We start from the raw sequence: 21,557 nt of genomic DNA on the forward strand, positions 1-21,557 counted from the left end.
GAATAATAGAAATATAGAATAGAATAGGAGAACAGTAGAATAGACTAGAATAGAATACAATAATAAAGAAACAAATAGAAGAATAGAATTGAATAGAAGAATAGAATAGAACAGAATAGAATAATAGAGTAGAGTAGGATAGGATAGAACAGAACAGAGCAGAACAGAATAGAATTTGAAATAGAATTTAGAATAGCGTATAACAAAATAATAAAGAATAGAAGAATGGAATGGAGTCGTAGAATAGAATAATATTAGAATAGAATAGGAGAACAGTAGAATAGAATAGAAAACAATAATATAGAATCGAAGAGAAGAATAGAATTGAATAGAAGAATAGAATGGAATAAATAGAACAAAACAGAATGGAATAATAGAGTAGAATAGGATAGGGTAGGATAGGATAGGATAGAATATATGGAATGGAATACAATACAATGCAATGCAATGCAATACAATACAATACAATACAATACAATACAATACAATACAATACAATACAATACAATACAATACAATACAATACAATACAATACTTTATTGGCCAAGTATGGTTGGACCCACAAGGAATTTTTTCTCCAGTGCATAAGCTTTCAGTGTACATACAGGCAACAAGTGATAAATCCTGATCATCGTAATAAAATACAATCATCATAAATCATAAAATACAACACTCAGTGATACCGGTAGTCCTAGGTTACTAAATAAGCAATCAAGATAAATCATACCCTGTTTCCCCAAAAATAAGACCTCCCTAGATAATAAGCCCAATCGGGCTTTTGAGCACATGCACTAAAACAAGCCCTCCCCAAAAAATAAGCCCTCCCTGAAAATATTACAAAACAGCAGCAGCCATGAGGTGACCACCCTCGCCACCTCTTGCACCTCAAAAATAATAAGACCTCCCCGAAAATAAGGCCAAGTGTTTATTTCAGGGGTCAAAAGAAAATAAGACCCTGTCTTATTTTCGGGGAAAACACGGTAATAGGATGCTAAATAAAAGCAATCAACATAGATCATAAAAACCACAGTTATTGTCATAAGAGGGTTCCTTGGTGCTCTCTGAGCTTGCCTCTTTTCTGGCAGAGATTTCATTACCTTAGCACTGATGATTTTATCCAGCTTGGTAATGAAACGTCAGCCAGAAAATAAGCTCACAGAGCACCAAGCTCTCCTCATGTCAGCCCTGAGCCAGAAATAGAGAGAGAAGGATGGAAGGAAGGAGAGAGAAAGGAAAGAATGCTCCTTAGGCATGAAAGCCAAGCGACTTTGGGCCAATCACCAGGAAGCATTGAGTTCTAGTCCTGCCTTAGGCATGAAAGCCAGCTGGGTGTCTTTGGGACCGTCACTTTCTCTCAGTCCAATTCACCTCCCAGAATTGCTGTTGTGGGGAAAATAGGAGGGGGAAGAGAAAGGAAAGGAAAGGAAAGGAAAGGAAAGGAAGGAAGGAAGGAAGAAAGAAAGAAGGAAAGAAGGAAAGGAAGAAAGAAAGAAAGGTCGGTCACACTTATACCTTGATGATTCTGTCTTGACCATTCAGAAAGCTGACTTGTTGTGAACTTTACCCAACTTTCTGTCCTCTATCAACAGGTTGCCATCCGCTTTGTGAGTTGTGCGTGGCAGATCTCCACACCGACAGAGGGAGCACCTGTCTCAGGTGCCGCGACGTCCATCACCTGCTTCTGAAGGACCACTGCGTGCCAGACTGCCCCGCGGGATTTTACCAACGCGGAGGAGCGTGTCAGAGTGAGTAATAATGCCTGAGAAAACTGGGGTGGGAGTGGCGCTAGCAGATGTCAACACATTGGCCATGCCAATTAATTTCTCATCAGATAAATAATTTCACCCCCCAACCTGTAGCATCTGCTGGCACGAAGCCTTAATGATCAAGATTATTCATAGGGACATAAAAAATATTGCTGGGGTAGGTCGAATCAAAAGCCTGTCTAATTCTGTGGAATTTCAAGAGACTTTCAAAAGCTGGAGAGAAAGACATCCACACATTCTCAAGTGACCGATATCCCCAACCATCCACCCTCTGGATAGCACATATATAATTATATATCGTCACGGTGAATAGATGTTTATGTAAATGCTAATTTTAATGCGGTCTCGGATGACTTTCTTCTATCGGTTCTGCGTCTAATTGCCCCGATTCCTCCTCCACCACCTGATGTTCTTCCAATGTATCTGATAGCGACTGCCGTAATTGATATTAATATCAGTGGATATTTCTGGCTGGGAAGGAGGAGGGGGTTAGAGTCCATCAACATCTGGACGGGGCCAGGTGTTCGATCATATTAATTTTGTTCGTCATTTAGGATACGCTGTTGGGTTATTGCATCCCTTTCTCAATCACTGAAGAGGACGGTGGACAGATTCCCTTCCACCTGGCTAAATCCTTAGTAAAGTAGGATTCACAGTAAGGTAGAAAGTATGGTATAAATACGCATTTTTCAGAGTATAAGACGCACCAAGGTTTTGAAGAGGAAAATAAAAAAAAAAAGTTTTTGCACTCTGCAAAGCTCCCAAAACCAACTCGTTTTCCACAAAAACGGGCCTGTTACCCCCCCCCCCCAAAAGGCAGGAATAGCCTTTAGGAAACTTGCAGAGTAATCCTGGGGAGGGGGGGGCAAAAACAAGCACAAAACGCCCCCTTTTTTTCAAAAATGGGCCCGTTTTTCAAAAAAAAGGGGTCATGCGTAGCCTTTAGGAAGCTTAGAGGGTGATTCCAGCGGCTGGCGGGGGGGGGGGCAAAATTGAGCAAAAAACTGGCCATTTTCACTCATTTTTGCCCTCCCCAGCCCCCAGGAGCTCTCTAAAAGCCTCCTAAAGGCTACGCATGGCTATTTTGGGGAAGGGGGCAGGGTTTCGGGAGGTAAAAAAAAGCTGTATTCAGTGTATAAGATGCACCCAGATTTTCAGCCTTTTTTTGAGGGAAAAAGATGCGTCTTATACTCCGAAAAATGTGGTACTATATATATTTTCAAAACAATTAAGAATAATATTTTTCCATACCACCCAAAGGTGAACAAATTCTCTTGAGAAATGAGAAAATATCAATAGTAAAATGAAGAGATTGGATCAGCTTTACCCAACTTGGCACTCATGCAATAATTCAAGGACAAACATATACTGGGTATACGGTCTTCATTATATTCCAGTGGTATATAGTGGTAAAGGCCCCAGCCTGGAAACCAGGAAGCATTGAGTTCTAGTCCCACCTTAGGCCTGAAAGCCAAGTGACTTTGGGCCAATCACCAGGAAGCGTTGAGTTCTAGTCCTGCCTTAGGCCTGAAAGCCATGTGACTTTGGGCCAATCACTAGGAAGCATTGAGTTCTAGTCCCACCTTAGGTCTGAAAGCCAAGTGACTTTGGGCCAATCACCAGGAAGCAGTGAGTTCTGGTCCCACCTTAGGCATGAAAGCCAAGTGACTTTGTGCCAATCACCACCAGCAGATGGTGAATTCTAGTCCCGCCTCAGACACGAAAGCCAGGTGACTTTGGGCCAATCTCCGAGAAGCAGTGACTCTAGTCCCACCTTAGGCATGAAAGCCAGTTGGGTAATTGTAATCCTCACATTTTACAACCATAATTGTGGAATTGCATTACGGTTGTAACTCGAGAACCACCTGTATAACAGGAGGAAGGATTATGAGGTAGGTTCACTGCCTTGAGTTATTTCTAAAAATAAGAAAGGCAGGATAAAAATAAGTAAGTAAATAAACATGCTTTGATTCAGGCAGGATCCAAGTAAACACCTGGGGAAATTGGCATCATTTTAAAGGAAGATAATTGAGAATCTGAATGCTGCATTATCTTTCACTCTCTGTTTCTATTCTCACTGCCAGCAGAGATGATAGAGTGAACTGAGACATTGGAAATCACCGATTGGGCAAAAACTACATGCATAATGTTTTGGGTGAAACTGTAATTAATAATTATCCAATTAACCCAAGGTAATGTTAAAGTGAATAGAAGCAGAGCCAGACAGAGTGGCTGTTTGTTCTGTAATAATAATAACTAGCTGGATACCCGTGCTTTGCGACGAAACTATGTGATCGGGCAATGCAGGAGAAATCCGGTTCACTCCGGTGACTCAGGGGTGGTCAGTGATTGAAACAGAAAAGGGGACATAGAATCTACAATAGGAATATAGGAATACTAGCTGCATACCCGTGCTTTGCGATGTAACCATGTGAGAAATTGGCTCAGTGGTGATTGGTGATTGAAACGCATGAGGGAATATCGCTCCCGCTGCCTTGAGCCCGGAAACAGTTCCGTAGGTGGAAGGCATAGACATTTTGGTGAGGTACCGACATTTAGTACTATAAGCCCCAGACCACTCCTAAGTGAAGAATTGGAATGTCTGCCAGTTTGAACTGAGGTAACTGATTGTGAGGCAACTGGCAGTTGGAACAGAGTTCTTTTCAGGTGGGGAGGGAGAGTAGAACTCCTTAGCATCAGAGCGTGTTAATTACTCTATGAGAATTACTAATGATCTGATGATCATTTTTTAAAAATCCTTTCTTAGTGAGCACCTAGAATCCGAGAGGAACATATGTGCCAAATTTCAAGTTTGTAGGCTTTATGGTTCTGGAGATTTCGTGATGAGTGAGTGGTATTTGGCTTTTATATACATAGATTATTATTGTTGATATATTTTCTTGTCTACCTTCTAAGAGAGCAAGATAATGGCACACAGGGATGTACAGATAGTTCTTAAGCTACGACCACAATAGAGCCCAAAATTTCTATTACTGAGACAGTTGTTGGTTAATTAATTAATTCATTCATTCATTCAGAAAATGTATACAGCCGCCTACTTTTTCACAGCGACTCTCGGCAGTTTACAAACAATAAAAAACACAATATTGCCCCATTTTACGAATTCTTTTGCCGCAGTTGTTAAGTTAGCCACACGGTTGTTAAGTGACTCTGGCTTCCCCGTTCATCTTGCTGGTCAGAAGGTCGCAAAAGGGGATCACGTGACCCCGGGCATTGCAACCGTCATAAATATGAAGCAATTGCCAAGCTTCTGAATTTGGATCGCATGATCATGGGGAAGCCGCAACAATTGTAATTGTGGCAAATGGGCATCAGTCACTTTTTTCGGTATCGTCGTAACTTCGAACGGTCACGAAACAAACTGTTGCAAGTCGAGGACTACCTGTACTCATGTTATCTTTGCAAGAATTCTTTGAGGATAATTTAGAGAAGAAGATCTCGTGATTTCATGGCTGAGTGAAGATTTCAACATTCATTTTCCGAGTCCAACACATTTCTTGTTAGCTATGTATGGAGTTTGGGAGTCTGCATTTTAAATGCCTTTGTCTCCTTCTTCCCTTCCAGAGTGTCACCCTTCCTGTAAAACCTGCACAGGAGAAGGCCCATTTTCCTGCACTTCCTGTGATCCCAACCTCGTCCTTTCTCACACTGGCTCGTGCCTCTCAGCCTGTTCCCCGGGATTCTATCAGGATGAGAACCTTCGCTGCAAACGTATGTGGTGCCTCAGTTTCTCATTCTTATTTAGGACTAGCCGATAACCTGGCGTTGCCCTGGTATTTATTTATAGGGGGGAAAATGTCCGGACCAAACATAATTTTTAATATTGGATTTTCCCCCTTACCAGAGAGAGCCCCCCTTGTGGAGTACTGTGAAACCATTACCATGGCAACTACACTGCTTTACAGTAGAATCCATTTTACGGCAGTACAGTAGAAGCCATTTGAAGGTACAACAGGCTGTATCTTAACAGAACAGACACCCTGAGGGGTGTTAGGGGTGTCTTACCCCCCACAGTATTTGTTTCCAGAGAGCAAGTCATCTGTGTACCAAGTTTGGTTGAAATTGCTCAAGGCGTTCCAGAATTATGCTGGAACATAACACACACACACGCACGGACACACACAGAGCAATTTATATGTGGATAGATAGATAATGTTTTAGAGAAGTATAGTGGTGTGTTGTGTCTAGGACAGCGGTGTCAAACTCATGGCCCGTGGGCCGGATCCAGCCCATGGGGTGCTTAGATCTGACCCGTGGGGGCTGCCCTGGAAAAAACAAAGTCCTGGTCTGCGGTGCCTTTGCTAGCGAAAACGTGTGCCCCCCCCAGTTCTGTTCTGTGCCCCCCCCAGTTCTGTTTTCAGTGGCAGAAGGCTGCAGGAGGCCATCACAGCCGAAAACAAAACAACAAATTAAAAGCAAAACCAATGGAGAACTGTTTCCCCTTTTGCATTTCAGCACAGAAGAAGGGACAGGAAAGGAGAAAGTCAAAGAGGAAAGTCAAAGAACAGGAGGAAAGATGGGAAGAGAGCAAGGAAGAAAAAATAAGGAAAGAGGGGAAGAAAGAATGAAGAGGGAAGGAAAAAGAAGAAAAGAAAGGAAGGAGGGAGGAAATGAGGGAAGGAAGGAAGGAAGGAAGATTGCAATGAGAGTAAGGGAGGGTCTGAGGGAAGTCCTGTCTTAGCACTTGGCCACCACGGGCGCCTTCGACACGAGTGATGTCGAGCTGGCCATGCCCCCTTGGCCATGCCTCCCAGCTCCCCGAGGTCAAACTCAACCCTGATGCGGCCCTCAATGAAATCGAGTTTGACACCCCTGGTCTAGGACAACTGGATGTGTCCAACGCGCCACAGCCAACTTGCCATGGCCAAGTCGCTATGAATGGTCGCTAAATAAATGATTGCAAGTTGAGGACAATCTGTAAATTATAGGGTCATTTGTTGCGTGGCTGTGTGATATTTGTCCATCCCGATTCGTGCATCCTACTAAAGACATGGCTTGCTAGATACACCAAAATGATTGGCATTGTGCCAGTGCACTGAGCCAGGATTTCTCAACCTTGCCAACTTTAAGACGTGGGGACTTCAACTCCCAGAATTCCTCAGCCAGCACATTCTGAGAGTTGAACTCCACACATCTTAAAGCTGCCAAGGTTGAGAGGTACGGTGCTCAGCTATACATTTCTGCTTCAGAAGCTACACTGGCCGAATTCACACAATACACTAATACAAACTGAGCAAATTGCATTATAGACCTTCTCTAGGACATTTCCATGTTTGGGACATGTGAAATGATCATTACTTTGACTCCCATAGAACAGAAAGGAGAAAAATCCAACTAAAATTAAGACGGTGGCATTAATCAGGACCTTTAGGGTAGCACATTGTACAATAGGCTGAGAAAGTTACAATTAAAAGAGACTGCGGAAAAGAGGCTTGCAATAAATCCCCAACATTTCTATCAAGAGCTTCTAGTAACTGTGCAGCCCAGATCAATCTAAGTAGCTGACACTGTATGCTTTATATTGCTTTTACGCCGCCGTTTTGAATAATATGTCACTGGTATATTTGAAGTTGGTGAATGGTAATGCAGCTCATCATTAGCCGTTCCTTCGCTCTGTTAATCCACAGATCTTCCTAATGTTACAGTTGTTAATTAATTAAGCCTTGTGACACTCTCTGGAATTGATAAAGTGAATGAGATGCTATAGCATAGAAAATTAGATACCAGCGATATGATAGGATGGATTAGATTGAGGGAAGTGGGCAGGCAGCGTGGAATTGTGTCTCCTTAAACCTAAAGGAAGAAATTTAGGGCAGAAGGAAGGTTTAGCTTTTGACTGATTACTTGGAAGCTGTACTAACTCAAAGAGTTCATACAGTATGTTCGTTCTTGTTTGCTCTATCATCTTCTGGACAACTGAATGGAGCTTAGTGTGTGTTGGCTGGATGCCCTTCCTGTTGCCAAGACGGAGGTTTTTTTTCCCCCAGCAGATATATTCTCATTGTGCCCAAAGAGAGAAATATCAGCCTCTGCCTACGATCGAACTCACAGCATCTTGATTGTGAGGCTGGCTGGGGAATTCTGGGAGTTGAAGTCCTCAGAGTGGCCAAGTTTGGGGAACACTATGTGAAAGTGTCTATGGAGATTCTCAGTCATCCAGGTTACGGTTATCCAAAAGTGTTCTGACCCCCCTCGTTCCACACCAAAGCACACTCCGAGCCAAAGATAAGCTATGGCATTTAATTAACAGACAGACAGGTCCTTGGCAGCAATCCAGCACAGATGCCATGGCAGCAATCCAGCCTGCCAAGCTCACAATCATGTTCTCCAACATTAGTTCCTATTGACTTCTGCAAAAGGGGCATGTGCACAAGCAGTCCTTTTTATAGTCTGGAGAGGAGCCTAATAACCACCAGCTGAGTGTAATTACCTCCTGTACTTGCGCAACTGTTCTTGACGCCTATTAGCTCTTCTGTGCCGGGCATCCAGGAACAACTCACTGCTGGCGTCCAGCTCACTCTCCCTTGTCTCCTCCCCACTGGTCCAAGGCTCAGGTACCTCCTGGTGGCCAACCAACCTGTCTGCGCCCTGCTCGGAGTTGGAACCCTGTCCAGGGTCCTCTACATCCTCCAGAGCCGACTCATAGGGCCCCTCGCTGTCAGAGTCTGGTGGCAGCTCCAACGGCTCCTGCTGGGCCACAACAAGTGTCTATGGAGATTCTAAGGCATCCGGGTTACGGTTATCCCAAAGGTACTTTTTCAAGAGGCCACTGGACTTTCTGGTTTTTTCTTCGAAGCTGAGGAAGCTTCTTGGATAAAAAGTGAAATGTCTTCAAAGAAAAACCAGGAAATCCAGTGGTTTTCTTTGAAAAGCACCTTTGGGACTATGTTAAAGTGTTGCAGGGCTCTATCCGCTCTAGATTTCTGGGCATCAGGTGTCAGGGAAACCAGAAGATCCAGACGGTTCAAATGGGTATAAAGATTTATTGCAAGCTTAAGCACTCTACAAAAATCTGAGCTACTAACAGCCAAAGCAGGTAAATATTTGTAAAAGCTTTTTTTTTAAATTTTCAATTAAAAAAAAAAGCTAGGTTAACTTTTGGTTCAGGGCTGTCCTCCATGCTATGCCTATCAATGATGAAGTGAAAAAGAACACTTGTCTTTATAGAAATAAATAGCATCCCTACTTCTTATAATGCTTGGACTTATCCAAAGTGTTTTATATATGTAGCTCAGTAATTTAGTTAAAAAAAAAATCTCTGTGTTGCAAGTTGTCCCTCCATAAAAAGACTTCTGAAGTCTTCTTTGAAATGGAGATGTGGAACTTGTAAGTCTTACAGCTTTGTTTCTTAATGTGAAATCGGTCTTGATGTTTTATCTTTCTTTCCAGCTTGCAGTGACTCGTGTTTGACTTGTGATTCGAGATCCCACTGTACATCTTGCAAAGACCCATCCAAAGTCTTACTCTTTGGAGAGTGCCAGTATGATAAATGTCCATCACAATATTTCCTTGAATTGTCTACCAGGACGTGTAAAGGTGAAGGAAATTCCAAAAATGGTCATGTTGAGTCTTAGTAACAACTAGCTGATAAAGATGAATGTGTTTAGCTTTGTAAATCCCTCCAAGACCTCCTCCCCTCTCCTCTTCTCAAAATTGGTTTCTTTTATTGATTAGATTTTTTTTAGCAGATTTTTTAAAATTATTTTTTCTCTTCCACAACACCTTACAGTCATTATATCAACATTGTTATGTCATCATACCTGTACATGTATATAATATTTCGCTTCTATATTTACACACCTTTATACACAGTTCTATATATATTTATATATATTGTTTTTTTGGCTTGATTAATTTTATTCTTGTTTTGCAGCCATTTGTACCAATTGTTCCAAATTTCATAATATTCCGACTCTTCTTTATCTTTTAATTTCAGTGTTAATTTGTCCATCTCTGCACAATCCAAAGTTTTTTTTTATCACTAATTCATCCGAGGGGATATTATTTTGTTTCCAGCATTGGGCAAATGCTATTCTAGCTGTAGTTAGCAGATGTGTTAATATGTACTTAATTTTCTTTGTATATTTCCCTTTGATTATTTATTAGATTTTTATCCCACTTTTATTACTTGTATAAGTAAGACAGTGAACATACATTATACTCCTTCCTCCTACCTTTTTCCCTCCATAACAACAACCCTGTGAGGTGAGTTGGGTTGGCAGAATGAGTATTCACAGTCTTTTGGTGATTGACCCAGAATCAACCAATCAGCTTTCATGCCTAGGTGGGGTCTAAAACTCATTGTCTCCTGTCATTGGCCCAAATGTACCCAGCCGACTTTCATAGCTAAGACAGGACTAGAACTCACTGTCTCCTGGTCATTCACCAAAAGTCACCCAACTGGATTTCATGCTAAGCCGGAACTGGAACTCATAGTCTCCTTCTTTCTAGGGCAGCATCTTAACCACCACATCAAACTGGGCTAACCGGTCGTATAGATTAAAACTCAGCTGGTGTCAGGCCTGCAGTGGTTCCTTTAAGAATCTTTGGCCTGCCACACCCTCATTATGGGGGGGGGGGAATAGCAAGGGGTAGAATGTGTTGTTTTCCAAATAAAAAATTCCTTTCTCGAACCTCTTTTGTCTCCGCACCTTTGCACCTGACCGGAAGCAGCTGGGCGTGGGTGCTAGCATGGAAGAAGAAGATTGGACCATGTGATGGATTTGTGGGTGTGGGGACAAGATCATAAACTTTTAACTGGGTGGGATTCTGATGTCATTTCCAGTATTGGGATTTCATAGCATAATGCCAAGACATCTGCTTTATTAAATTGGAACTTTAAGGATCGTTTTGCCTTGGACTCTGATTTAATTCTACATGGTACTTGGAACGCTGACAGCTGGTTTCATATATTTGTTGGAAATGTTGCAAGTGTCAGGGTTCCAAATAGCACCCAAAAGTAAATCAGAGTCCAAGGCAAAATACTGTTCAAAGTTCCAATTTATTAAGAGAGCCATGTTGGCACATCTGGGAAAACCTGAATCTGAAAGCTTCCCGGTTCTCCCCACCTAGTTGAAAGTTCAAGATCTTGCCCCCACACCCACAAGTCCATCCCATGGTCCAATCTCCCACTGCCATGCTGGCAATTCCACTCATCCAGTTCCATTCAGGTGCAGAGGTGCAAAGACAAAGGATGACCTTGGCTTTCCAGAAAGAATGTTGTTATGGCTACATATCATCAAACTCCGTACAATCCCCCCTCCTATTTTCCCACAATAGAAAATGCCTAGTAGAATAATAGAAAGTGTAGCAGGCCAAAACCTGAAAGAATAGATGGCTGCAGGCCTGGCAGGAAGTGTCCTTCAGTAGAGGTGGGTCTTCAGACCCCCCAAGCGAGCCAGCCAAGTCCTGGTGTCATGTTCCCCCCCCCCCCCCCAAAAAAAAGAAAATCCACTACCAGAAGAAGATTGCGGTCTTGCTCTTTTCTGACCCGAACAAAATTGCATTATAAATATATTATCCAAGGGAAATTCTTTCCATCTTCTTTAGTGACTTATCTCATAATTAGCTACCCTGAGACCGACTGATCTTGTTTCTTTTTAACAATCAAGGTCAAGATTGCGACACGATGAAAATAAGGAGCAGAACCTCTGATTAATGAGGCCCTCTTTATTCATGAATTTGCTAGCTCAGGAAACGAATACGTTTGGAGCAAAATGGAATCTAGAATTCAGGGTAGTCGGATGAAGACGGAAAGAAGAGCCAAGAAAGGGTCGAAAATCAATCTAGGGCTGAATCTGGTAATATTTAACCAGATATTAAAATAATAGTGTTGGATTGAAATTCCACATGGTTATCTCGGGGACTGAGATAAGCTATCCTAGGTGATATGCTGAGAATTTGGCCGAAAGATCCAAAGAATGTCTCTGCACTTCTGCTTATCACAGCTACTTATCAGAGAGATAATTTTTGCTTTCATCTAATTCTAAATCCAACAACCTTCTTCTCCAGAACTGAAGGAATTTCTTGGATGAGAAGTGAAATTTTTTTTGGGGGGGGGGGAAACACCTCAAGAAAATCCAGTTGCCTTTTGAAAAGCACCTTTGGGAGAACCATGACTTGGGTGATTGAGAATTCACGTGGGGAACTTTCTTCTAATGTCCAATAAATCCCCATCCTCTTTGCATCTCGAGAAAATGCATTGGATTGTTGTTATCCTGAGGTAATATTTAACCAGATGTTAAACTAATAGTGTTGGATTGTAATTCCATATGGTTATCACAGGGAGTGAAATAAGCTATCCTAGGTGATATGCTGAGAATTTGGCCGAAAGATCCAAAGAATGTCTCTGCACTTCTGCTTTTCACAGCTACTTATCAGAGAGATAATTTTTAAGAGTTGTCTTCCAAAAAGCTCTAAAAACTATCACCATCTCCTCCTCTTCCTTCTCTCTCCCTCCTCCTCTTTTCTTCCTCTTCCTCCTCCTGTCCTTCTCCTCCTCCTCCTCTCCTCCTCCTCTTCTCCATTCCTATCTTCTCCCCCATTTTATCTCGGCCAATCTGCTCTCTCCAATACAACAGAAGAGCTATTTCTGTAGGTGACCTCTTTAATGACGGGAAGCCGTTTTCCATTTCTCTGTTTCTTTATTTGATACAGATTTTCTGCCTCAGAGAGTTGCAAGGAATAAGGTAGACAATGGACAAGCAAAGTCATTGGGGGAGACCAGATTTGTTTAATAATGACATGATTCATTTAACTGCAATGATTTGCTTAACAAAACCTGGCAGAAAAGAACAAAAAACCAGGCGTGACTCACGTAACAACTGCCTTGCTTAACAACTGGTCTTAGTTTGGACGTAAGCCTATCTATATTTTAGGGTTATGTCAAGAGTTGGAGAAGGTTCCTGTTAATTTCATTCAAAACAGAGTTGGTGGAAACTCTGGAGCAGTGTTTCTCAACCTTGACAATTTTAAGAGCTGTGAACTTCAACTCCCAGAATTCCACAACTTGTAAAAGAGTCCCATGTTGGCCAGGGAATTCTGGGAATTGAAATCCATACCTCTTAAAAGAGTCTCATGCTGTCCGGGGAATTCTGGGAATTGAAATCCACACCTCTTAAAAGAGTCTGATGCTGGCCAGGGAATTCTGGGAATTGAAATTGGGGGAATTGAAATCCAGACCTCTTAAAAGAGTCTCATGCTGGCCAGAGAATTCTGGGAATTGAAATTCTGGGAATTGAAATCCAGACTCTTTTAAGACTCTTTTAAGACTCTTTTAAGACTCTTTTAAGACTCTTTTAAGACTCTTTTAAGACTCTTTTAAGACTCTTTTAAGACTCTTTTAAGACTCTTTTAAGACTCTTTTAAGACTCTTTTAAGACTCTTTTAAGACTCTTAAATCCAGATTTAAGACTCTTAAATCCAGATTTAAGACTCTGAAATCCAGACTTCTTAAAAGAGTCTCATGCTGCCCGGGGAATTCTGGGAATTGAAATTGTGGGAATTGAAATCCAGACCTCTTAAAAGAGTCTCATGCTGGCCGGGGAATTCTGGGAATTGAAATTGTGGGAATTGAAATCCAGACTTCTTAAAAGAGTCTCATGCTGGCTGGGGAATTCTGGGAATTGAAATTCTGGGAATTGAAATCCACACCTCTTAAAATTATCAAGGTTGAGAAACATTTGCTCTGGAGGCTACAGAAAGTGGAGTTGTAGACCACACACGACTATGGAAGTGGACTCCATTTGAACAGAAACGTATCTGACTTTCCTAAAAAAAAAAAAAAATCTTAGCCACCTGCCTGCTTCTATTTGCTTATCTCTTGTCTCATCATTTCAGCTTCATGAACAGTCACCATCAGTGTCATACAAACTTCAAAGATCCCAAATCCATTGATTAGTGAGACATAAATGTCAAGTCGGCCTGGTCGCAGTTTGATTCCCTTCTCTACGGTTCTTTTACTCTTCCGTTCAAACAATTCCTTTTCTTTTTTTTTTGTGTCTCCCTGATGTGGAAATGTGCCGAGATGAAGATGAACCTTGGGCTCTTCCGACAATCTACTTCTTCGCCGCATTCCATTTCTGGAAACGGTGTTTGAACTGCTGAGCCAATGTCACCTTCCCTTGTCAATCTGGCCGGCTTAATTAGCTCCGTTTGTGGGGAAATCCCACTGGCCCCAGTCATTGAGAGAGAAAAGATTGACGGCTTCCCTGGGCGGCCTGCCTTGGCTGATCAGCGCTCTAGCCACTAGGGAGGATGACTGTCGCGCCTTTAGATGGCTGGGGAAAAAAAAGAGAGCAGCTGTGACTATGTTAACATAATTGGGAAAAAACACGAAACTCCAAGGGAAGCATTTGCGTTATTTTAAGACCATCTCCTCTGGCGTTCCTTCCCCGAGTCTTACATCTGTTCTGCTGTTTTTCCTTTGCCCTTCAGTGCGTCTGCAGACGAGTCGTGGCGTGATGGATGAAATGGGGGAGGTATAAAGGGAGAAAGAATGTGGTGGCTCTGGGAGGAACGCTCTCTTTTATTGTCTTGTTCCAGAGTGCGACTGGAGCTGCAATGTTTGCCACGGCCCCAACCATACGGATTGCCTGCAGTGCATGGAGGGGTATTTTCTCCAGCAAGGAGCCTGCGTTGAGCACTGTCTGCCGGCATTTTATAGGGAATCCGAAATGTGTAAAAGTAAGTCTTGGCACAGGGCAGTGGTGGGTTAAGGATCCCGTTGCAACCGGTACGTTGCAACGGGGCCGGGTGTCTACCGCCCGCGACACTCCAGCTGCTCGGCAGAGCGTCATGCAGTCGCTGTATACCCCGATCGGCTCAAATAGAGCTAAAGAGAGCGGGGAAGCAGGTGGGCCCTCCGGAGCACCATACTGGTACGGTACCTGGTGCTCCCAGGAGGCACCGGTACGCCCAGTTGTATCCTATCACTGGCACAGGGGGACTTAATATTCAGCCAGTTCTCTCTGATTCGGGTAAACCTGTAGCAGCGGCTATGGAGGCTCCGCCCACCTGCCCCGACCTAATGCACGAGCACTGCGCATGCGCAGAGATGGCACGTGCGCTCACATTTGCGAACCGGAAGGGAAGGGAATCCCACCCCTGTACTTAAGGTACCATTTTGTGCGATCACCTTCTTGGCAAGAACTCAGGAACAAAAGTCTTCAGTCTAATGAATTGAACTAATTGTCTCCTGCAAACTCCACTCCCCTTTTGCTCCTCTTTATTCCCTATCGGAGGGGCCATTCACCATCCACCTGTGCCTTTACTCCCAAATCAGCCCTTGTTCCCTAACTGTTTCCTTTTCCTGGCAACTCTGCGCATGCGCACACTGGGAACAGGCTCCAGCTGTTCTTCCGCCTCACTGATGTCTGACTCTGGAGGCAGCTGATAACTGGCATGCGACTCTGGCCCCCTCTCTGCCTCCGACACAGAGCTTTCATCAGAGCCTTCCCCAGACTCCAGGACTGGCCCATGTTCCTCCCCAACCTCCTCACTTTCTGAGTCTGCCACCAGCTCCACCGGTCGCTGGCAGGCCACAACAGGGTAGTAAAAGCATAGAATGAATCGATGTATCCTATGTAAGTAGGGAAAGACTCCTTTCTGAGTTTCTTCTGGGGCTTTGCAGGATGCGATGATGACAACTGCCTCCAGTGTGACGGGCCGGGGAAATGCGTGCGCTGCCAGGCTCCCTTCCTGCTCCTGGATTCCCAATGCGTCTTGTCTTGTGGAAAGCGATACTATGGAGACCACGGAGGGCAGATATGCCTAGGTAAACGAATTAGCGCGTTAAAAGTTAAAACATGCTTGATGCCCGGAGCAATCGTGAGTAATTTGATGGCAAAGGTTCAGAGTTAACTTCCCTCGACTATCAATAATGGAGTTACATAACCGCGGCCTTGTTTCCCCGGTTGAAAACGCCTATCGTAGCATCTTGCTTTTCCTTTCGTGCTAGCTTGCCCCGAGGGATGCTTGGAGTGTGACAATTCCACCGGATGCCGAGTTTGTAATTCCACGACATTTCTCCAGGAAGGCCTTTGCGTGGCTGACTGTGAGCGCGGCGTCTACCACGACCCCCGAAATCGGCAGTGCAAATGTGAGTTTCCCCCTCCAGCCATTACAGATATAATCTGATTGAGCCCTAGTGTCTCATGTTTAAGATTTAAAACAAAACAAAACAAAACAGTGATTTTACAAGAATGGAAACTGGTTCACGCGACACACTGGACTACAGAGCTGAAGAAGATTCTTGGGTGAGAAGCGAAACCCCTTCAAAGAAAAACGAAGGAAGTCCAGGACTGGATGACTGAGAATCTTCCATGGAGACGCTGAACCACAGTTTGTCTCCACCATGGCTTGTTGAATCAACCTCTCCAAACGTGGCCACTTGAAGACTTGTGGACTTCAGCTCCCAGAATTCCCTAGCCAGGCTGGCTGGCTGGGGAATCCTAGGAGTTTTTATTTTAATTATTTAGTTTGTCGAACATGTACAAGATAACAGGTATAAGTATATAGCCGAGGTGGCGCAGTGGTTAGGGTGCAGTACTGCAGGCCACTTCAGCTGACTGTTATCTGCAGTTCAGCGGTTCTAATCTCACCGGCTCAAGGTTGACTCAGCCTTCCATCCTTCCGAGGTGGGTGAAATGAGGACCCAGGCTGTGGGGGCGATATGCTGACTCTGTAAACCGCTTAGAGAGGGCTGAAAGCCCTATGAAGCGGTATATAAGTCTAACTGCTATTGCCATTGCTATAAACATGGACATAAACAAAGGAAATGAGAACTAATAAATGGGGACAGTAGGACAGGGAGGGAAGGCACACTGGTGCGCTTATTCACGCCCCCTTTACGGACCTCTTAGGAATGGGGTGAGGTCCTTGGTAGATAGTTTAAGGTTGAAGTTGTTCGAGGGTTTGAGGATGTAACAACAGAGTCAGGTAGAGCATTCCAGGCGTTGACCACTCAGTTGCTGAAGTTGTATTTTCTGCAATCGAGCTTGGAGCAAATTTACCTTGAGTTTGTATCTGTTGTTTGCGAGTGTATTATTGAGGTTGAAGCTGAAGTAATCATTGACAGGTAGGACGTTGTAGCAGACAATTTTGTGTACTAGGGTGAAGTCAGACCGTAGGCCAAGTTTGGAGACCCCTGGAATAAATCGTCAAGCTTGAATACCTACAGTGCACTAAGTTATAAACCATGATTTGCAATCCGTGGTGACTGAGTCCACACATTAACATTCGCTGAAGTGCTTCCAACCACGTGATGATTTATTGCGTTGGGAATTGTCAGTTTGAAGAAACCTGGCATATTTCTGCCTGTGTCACACTGGGGACAAATTTTAGAAGAAATTTTTCTGCCGTCCTGCAAACTGCAGCTCTGAGAATTTAAGACGATAAAGCATTTTAAACAGAATATACCTTTGCAGTACATTCAGTCTACTGTGCAGGATGTTCACTAACATTGGTTTTATGTCTCTCTATTTCCCCCCCTCATTTCTCCTGAAGCATCCTGACTATTTTTAAATTGCTAGAAATTTCTTCTTGAGACTCTGGCTATCCTCTTCCCCACCATACAGATAGTCCTTGACTTACAACAGTTCATTTAGTGACTGTTCAAAGTTACAACAGCACTGAAAAAAGTGACACATGTTTCACATTTACGGATGTTGTAGCATCCCCACGGCCACATGATCAAAATTATATTCATATTCTATTCCATTCCATTCCATTCCACTCTCCTATTCTATTCCATTCTATTCCATTCTATTCCATTCTATTCCATTCTATTCCATTCTATTCCATTCTATTCCATTCCTTATTCCATTCCATTCCTTATTCTATTCTATTCTGTTCCATTCCATTCTATTCCTTATTTCACTTCATTCCATTCTATTTTATTCTGTTCTGTTCTATTCTATTCTACTCTATTCCATTCCATTCCATTCCTTATTCTATTCTACTCTACTCTACTCTACTCTACTCCATTCCTTATTCTATTCCATTCCATTCTATTTTATTCTATTATATTCTACTCTATTCCATTCCATTCCTTATTCTATCCTATCCTATCCTATCCTATCCCATTCCATTCCTTATTCTACTCTACTCCACTCCACTCCACTCCACTCCACTCCACTCCACTCCACTCCACTCCATTCCATTCAGTGGTGGGTTCCGGCCGGTACACCCCAGTACGGGCGTATCGGTGCCTGCTGGGAGCATCAGATATCGTTCTGGTATCCCTAACCTTAACCCTCCCGCCCTCCCTCCTTACCTGTATTTGATCCAACCGGGCCATTTGCACATGCGCAAGGAGCATACAGTACCAGCGTGACACTCTGCCGAGCAGCTGGAGCATCATGGGTGGTGGGTGCGCATGCCCCGTGGCAGTGTACCAGTTGCAACAGGATCTGGAACCCACCGCTCATTCCACTCCATTCCACTCCATTCCACTCTATTTTCTCTTCTCTTCTCTTCTCTTCTCTTCTCTTCTCTTCTCTTCTCTTCTCTTCTCTTCTCTTCTCTTCTCTTCTCTTCCCTTCCCTTCCCTTCCCTTCCCTTCCCTTCCCTTCCCTTCTCTTCTCTTCTCCTCTCCTCCTTTCCCTTCCCTTCCCTTCTCCTCTCCTCCTTTCCCTTCCCTTCTCTTCTCCTCTCCTCTCCTCTCCTCCTTTCCCTTCCCTTCCCTTCCCTTCCCTTCCACTCCACTCCACTCCACTCCACTCTACTCTATTCTACTCTACTCTACTCTATTTTCTCTTCTCTTCTTTGTTCCATCTTTAAGGACTCCTTTTAACCATCAATTTCTGATGGATTTTGCATACTGGTGCCCAAACTTCAGTGACTTTATATGTTACGGAAGGAGTGTTGTGCAAGAATAATTAATATAGAGTGAATTTTGATGAGTTTTCTTTCTTTTGTTTTAGCTTCTGGGCCTTTAGCTCCTGGGTTCAATGCCAAGAGCCTCCTCTTGGTAGGAATTGGGGGGCTGAAACTACTAGATGGTTCCTTGCTGGAAGTAGAAAACCTTGAGAGCTATGGAGAGGACCTCCTCTTTCGCGTGGCAGCCCTTCCCACCAATGGCAGGCTGGTAGTCCTGGCTGAAGGGAAAGAAAGAGAACAGGACCATTTCAGCTGGGAAGATGTGAAGGAAGAGCGTGTTTTCTTCATCCACGACAAAATGAAATCCAGGTGATTTAGTGGTTCATTACCTCTTCTGTATGAGGAGAATATGAGGTGAATGGGAGAAGGTCCTCCACAGAATTCTGTCAGAGTGTGCACAAGTCTTATCGCGTGTATCAACCGGAAGCAAGAACAGCCAACAGTGGCTTGTATCAAATAATGGTTTTTATCTAAATGGGAATATAGGAATAGAATCTACAACAGGAATATAGGAATACTAGCTGGATATCCGTGCTTTGCGACGTAACCATGTGAGAAATTAACTCAGTGGTGATCGTTGATTGAAACGCATCAGGGAATATTGCTCCTGCCGCCTTGAGTCCAGAAGCAGTTCCATAGGTGGAAGGCATAGACATTTTGGTGAGGTACTGACGTTTAGTACTGTAAGGTGCCCCAGACCGCTCCTGAGTGAAGGAGAGAAATGTCTGCCAGTTTGAACTGAGGTAATGGAATGTGAGGCAACTGGCAGTTGGAACAGAGTTCTTTTCAGGTGGGGAGGGGGAGTAGAATTCCTTAGCATCAGAGCGTGTTAATTACTGTATATGAAGTGCCAATGATCTGATGGTCATTTCGAAAAATCCTTTCTTAACGAGAACCTAGAAACCAAGGGGAACATACAGGCCAAATTTCAAGTTTGTAGCCTTTACAGTTTGGGAGATTTCGTGATGAGTCGATGGTATTTGCCTTTTATAGTATATAGATTATACATACAGCAGGGAAGAAACTCGATGAACAAAAAACACTCTAGCAGGGCCTCCTCTTATTACACAGGCTCTTAAAGGGATAACAGCCAAAGATCCTGCTGACTCATTCCCATCTTTGCTTCAACTGTTAAATTATCACCTTGACACCTTCAAACTGGGCTGAAATTCTGGAAGCTGCATTGTAATTGATGTTCCTAAGCCTTTCCCATGAACACGGGCATTGTTTTAGATTCAGACTTCAAAATCTTGAAGGTCTTCATAAACACAGCGTGCCACTTTGGACCTTCAAGAAGATGTACGTAAGAGGTCGAAAGTGAAAGTCCTTTGGTGAAATCTTAACTTATGGTCAGATTTGAAAAAAGGCATAAGAGGTTCATTTCTGGCTCTGAAACCAAGAGACTGTCCTAGGTCAATACAGTCTGGTGTAGAAGCGGAAATACACCAAGTGAATGAGAGGAAGAGTGGGAAAGGAAAGAAGAAAGATAGGAAGAGAGGGATAGGAGAGAAGGTAAGGGGGGAAAGATGAGGAGGATAAGGAGGAGTGGAATGAAGAGAGAGGAGAAGGAGAAAAGAAGGGGAAGTGGAGTAGAAAAGGATGATGGAGGGAAGAAAGGAGGTAGGAGAGAGGTAGAAGAAAGAGGTGTATGGAGAGCAGAAGAGCTAATAATGGGTTTTTATCTTTCTGGGCGTTGATGGCAAGAGGAACTGATGCAATTACTACTTAATACAATAGGATATTGGCTATGTAATAGTATACATGTGATTCAGAGGTGGGTTCCTACCAGTTTGCACCTATTCGGTAGAACCGGTTCGTCAAATCTACCAAACCGGTTAGAAGAGGTTCCACCAGTGGACCCGGAAAGCAGGCCACACCTACAGAAGAGGTCCCAAAATTTTTTGAAACCCACCACTGGTCCTTGGATATGATTATTCTACACTACCATGCTCATATTTATAAAACTCAGTGCCTCTGTGAAAGGTAAGGATGACTACTGCGTTTGTGGTGCTATCAGAACATTGCGTGTGTTGAAGTTGTTTTAACGCAAACCAAAGATGCCTTTTAAAAAAGAAGTTTACATCATATTCTTATGCATGCCACTGCTGTGTGTGAGGTAATTTAAGGTGGTTCTGACAAGTGTCATCGGCATCTTCATATCCGGTCACATGGGTGGCAAGCCACTCCCATCCGGTCACATGGGGTGTCAAGCCACTCCCACAAAGGAGGCCACACCCACAGAGTAGGTTCGAACAATTTTTGAAACCCACCACTGATGTGATTATATGTTATGAAAATGGAAAATAAAAAAGTCTATTTAAAAAAAAATACAGCCTGGTGTAGGGGTTAAAGTATTAGCCTAGAAACCAGGAGAACTGTGAGTTCTAGTTTTTTCTTAGGTATGAAAGCTGGCTGGGTGACGTTGGGCCAGTCTTTGTCTCCGCCCATCCCATCTTATAGAGTAGTTGTTGCGGGCAAAATAAGCTGCACCATAGAGAGTATTTTAATTTACTGCGCCTGTGTCTGGTTTGCCAATTGCCCAGTGGCAGATAGGATAGCGCTCCAGAGGGTCAACGTCATTGCCCAGAGGATCATGGGTTGCCCCCTCCCCTCTTTGGAAAAGCTTTAGAGCTCCCGCTGCCTTAAGAAAATTCAAAACATCCTTTAAGATCCATCTCATCCTGGCCACCCCCCGTTTTTTCGAACTATTACCATCTGGCAGACGGTAATAATAAAACAAGGACAAATAGGCTGAAAAGCAGTTTCTATCCCAGGGCAGTAACTATATTGAATTCTACCTACTGTATAGTGCAATATTAATGCAATATCAGAGGTTTTCAATTCAGTTGTATAGAATCCAAAGGGATGTGTGTTTGTGTTTTATTTTACAG

The 21,557-nt window shown here is 43.4% G+C and overlaps 1 protein-coding gene across 1 annotated transcript in view; it reads left to right on the plus strand.

Annotated features, from left to right (window-relative positions):
* FRAS1 (Fraser extracellular matrix complex subunit 1) overlaps positions 1 to 21,557 on the plus strand; it is a 279,515-nt gene that overhangs the window by 114,078 nt on the left and 143,880 nt on the right. The window contains exons 20-26 of the mRNA XM_087723886.1: positions 1,591 to 1,746; positions 5,353 to 5,499; positions 9,178 to 9,324; positions 14,332 to 14,472; positions 15,419 to 15,562; positions 15,746 to 15,886; positions 18,711 to 18,975. Coding sequence (XP_087580012.1) covers positions 1,591 to 1,746; positions 5,353 to 5,499; positions 9,178 to 9,324; positions 14,332 to 14,472; positions 15,419 to 15,562; positions 15,746 to 15,886; positions 18,711 to 18,975 — 1,141 coding nt within the window. The remainder of the gene's footprint in view (positions 1 to 1,590; positions 1,747 to 5,352; positions 5,500 to 9,177; positions 9,325 to 14,331; positions 14,473 to 15,418; positions 15,563 to 15,745; positions 15,887 to 18,710; positions 18,976 to 21,557) is intronic.

The sequence above is a fragment of the Thamnophis sirtalis genome, unplaced genomic scaffold (assembly GCF_051295495.1).
Source record: "Thamnophis sirtalis isolate CommonGarterSnake01/CBP01778 unplaced genomic scaffold, rThaSir2_p1.2 scaffold_10, whole genome shotgun sequence".
Taxonomy (NCBI): Eukaryota; Metazoa; Chordata; class Lepidosauria; order Squamata; family Natricidae; genus Thamnophis; species Thamnophis sirtalis.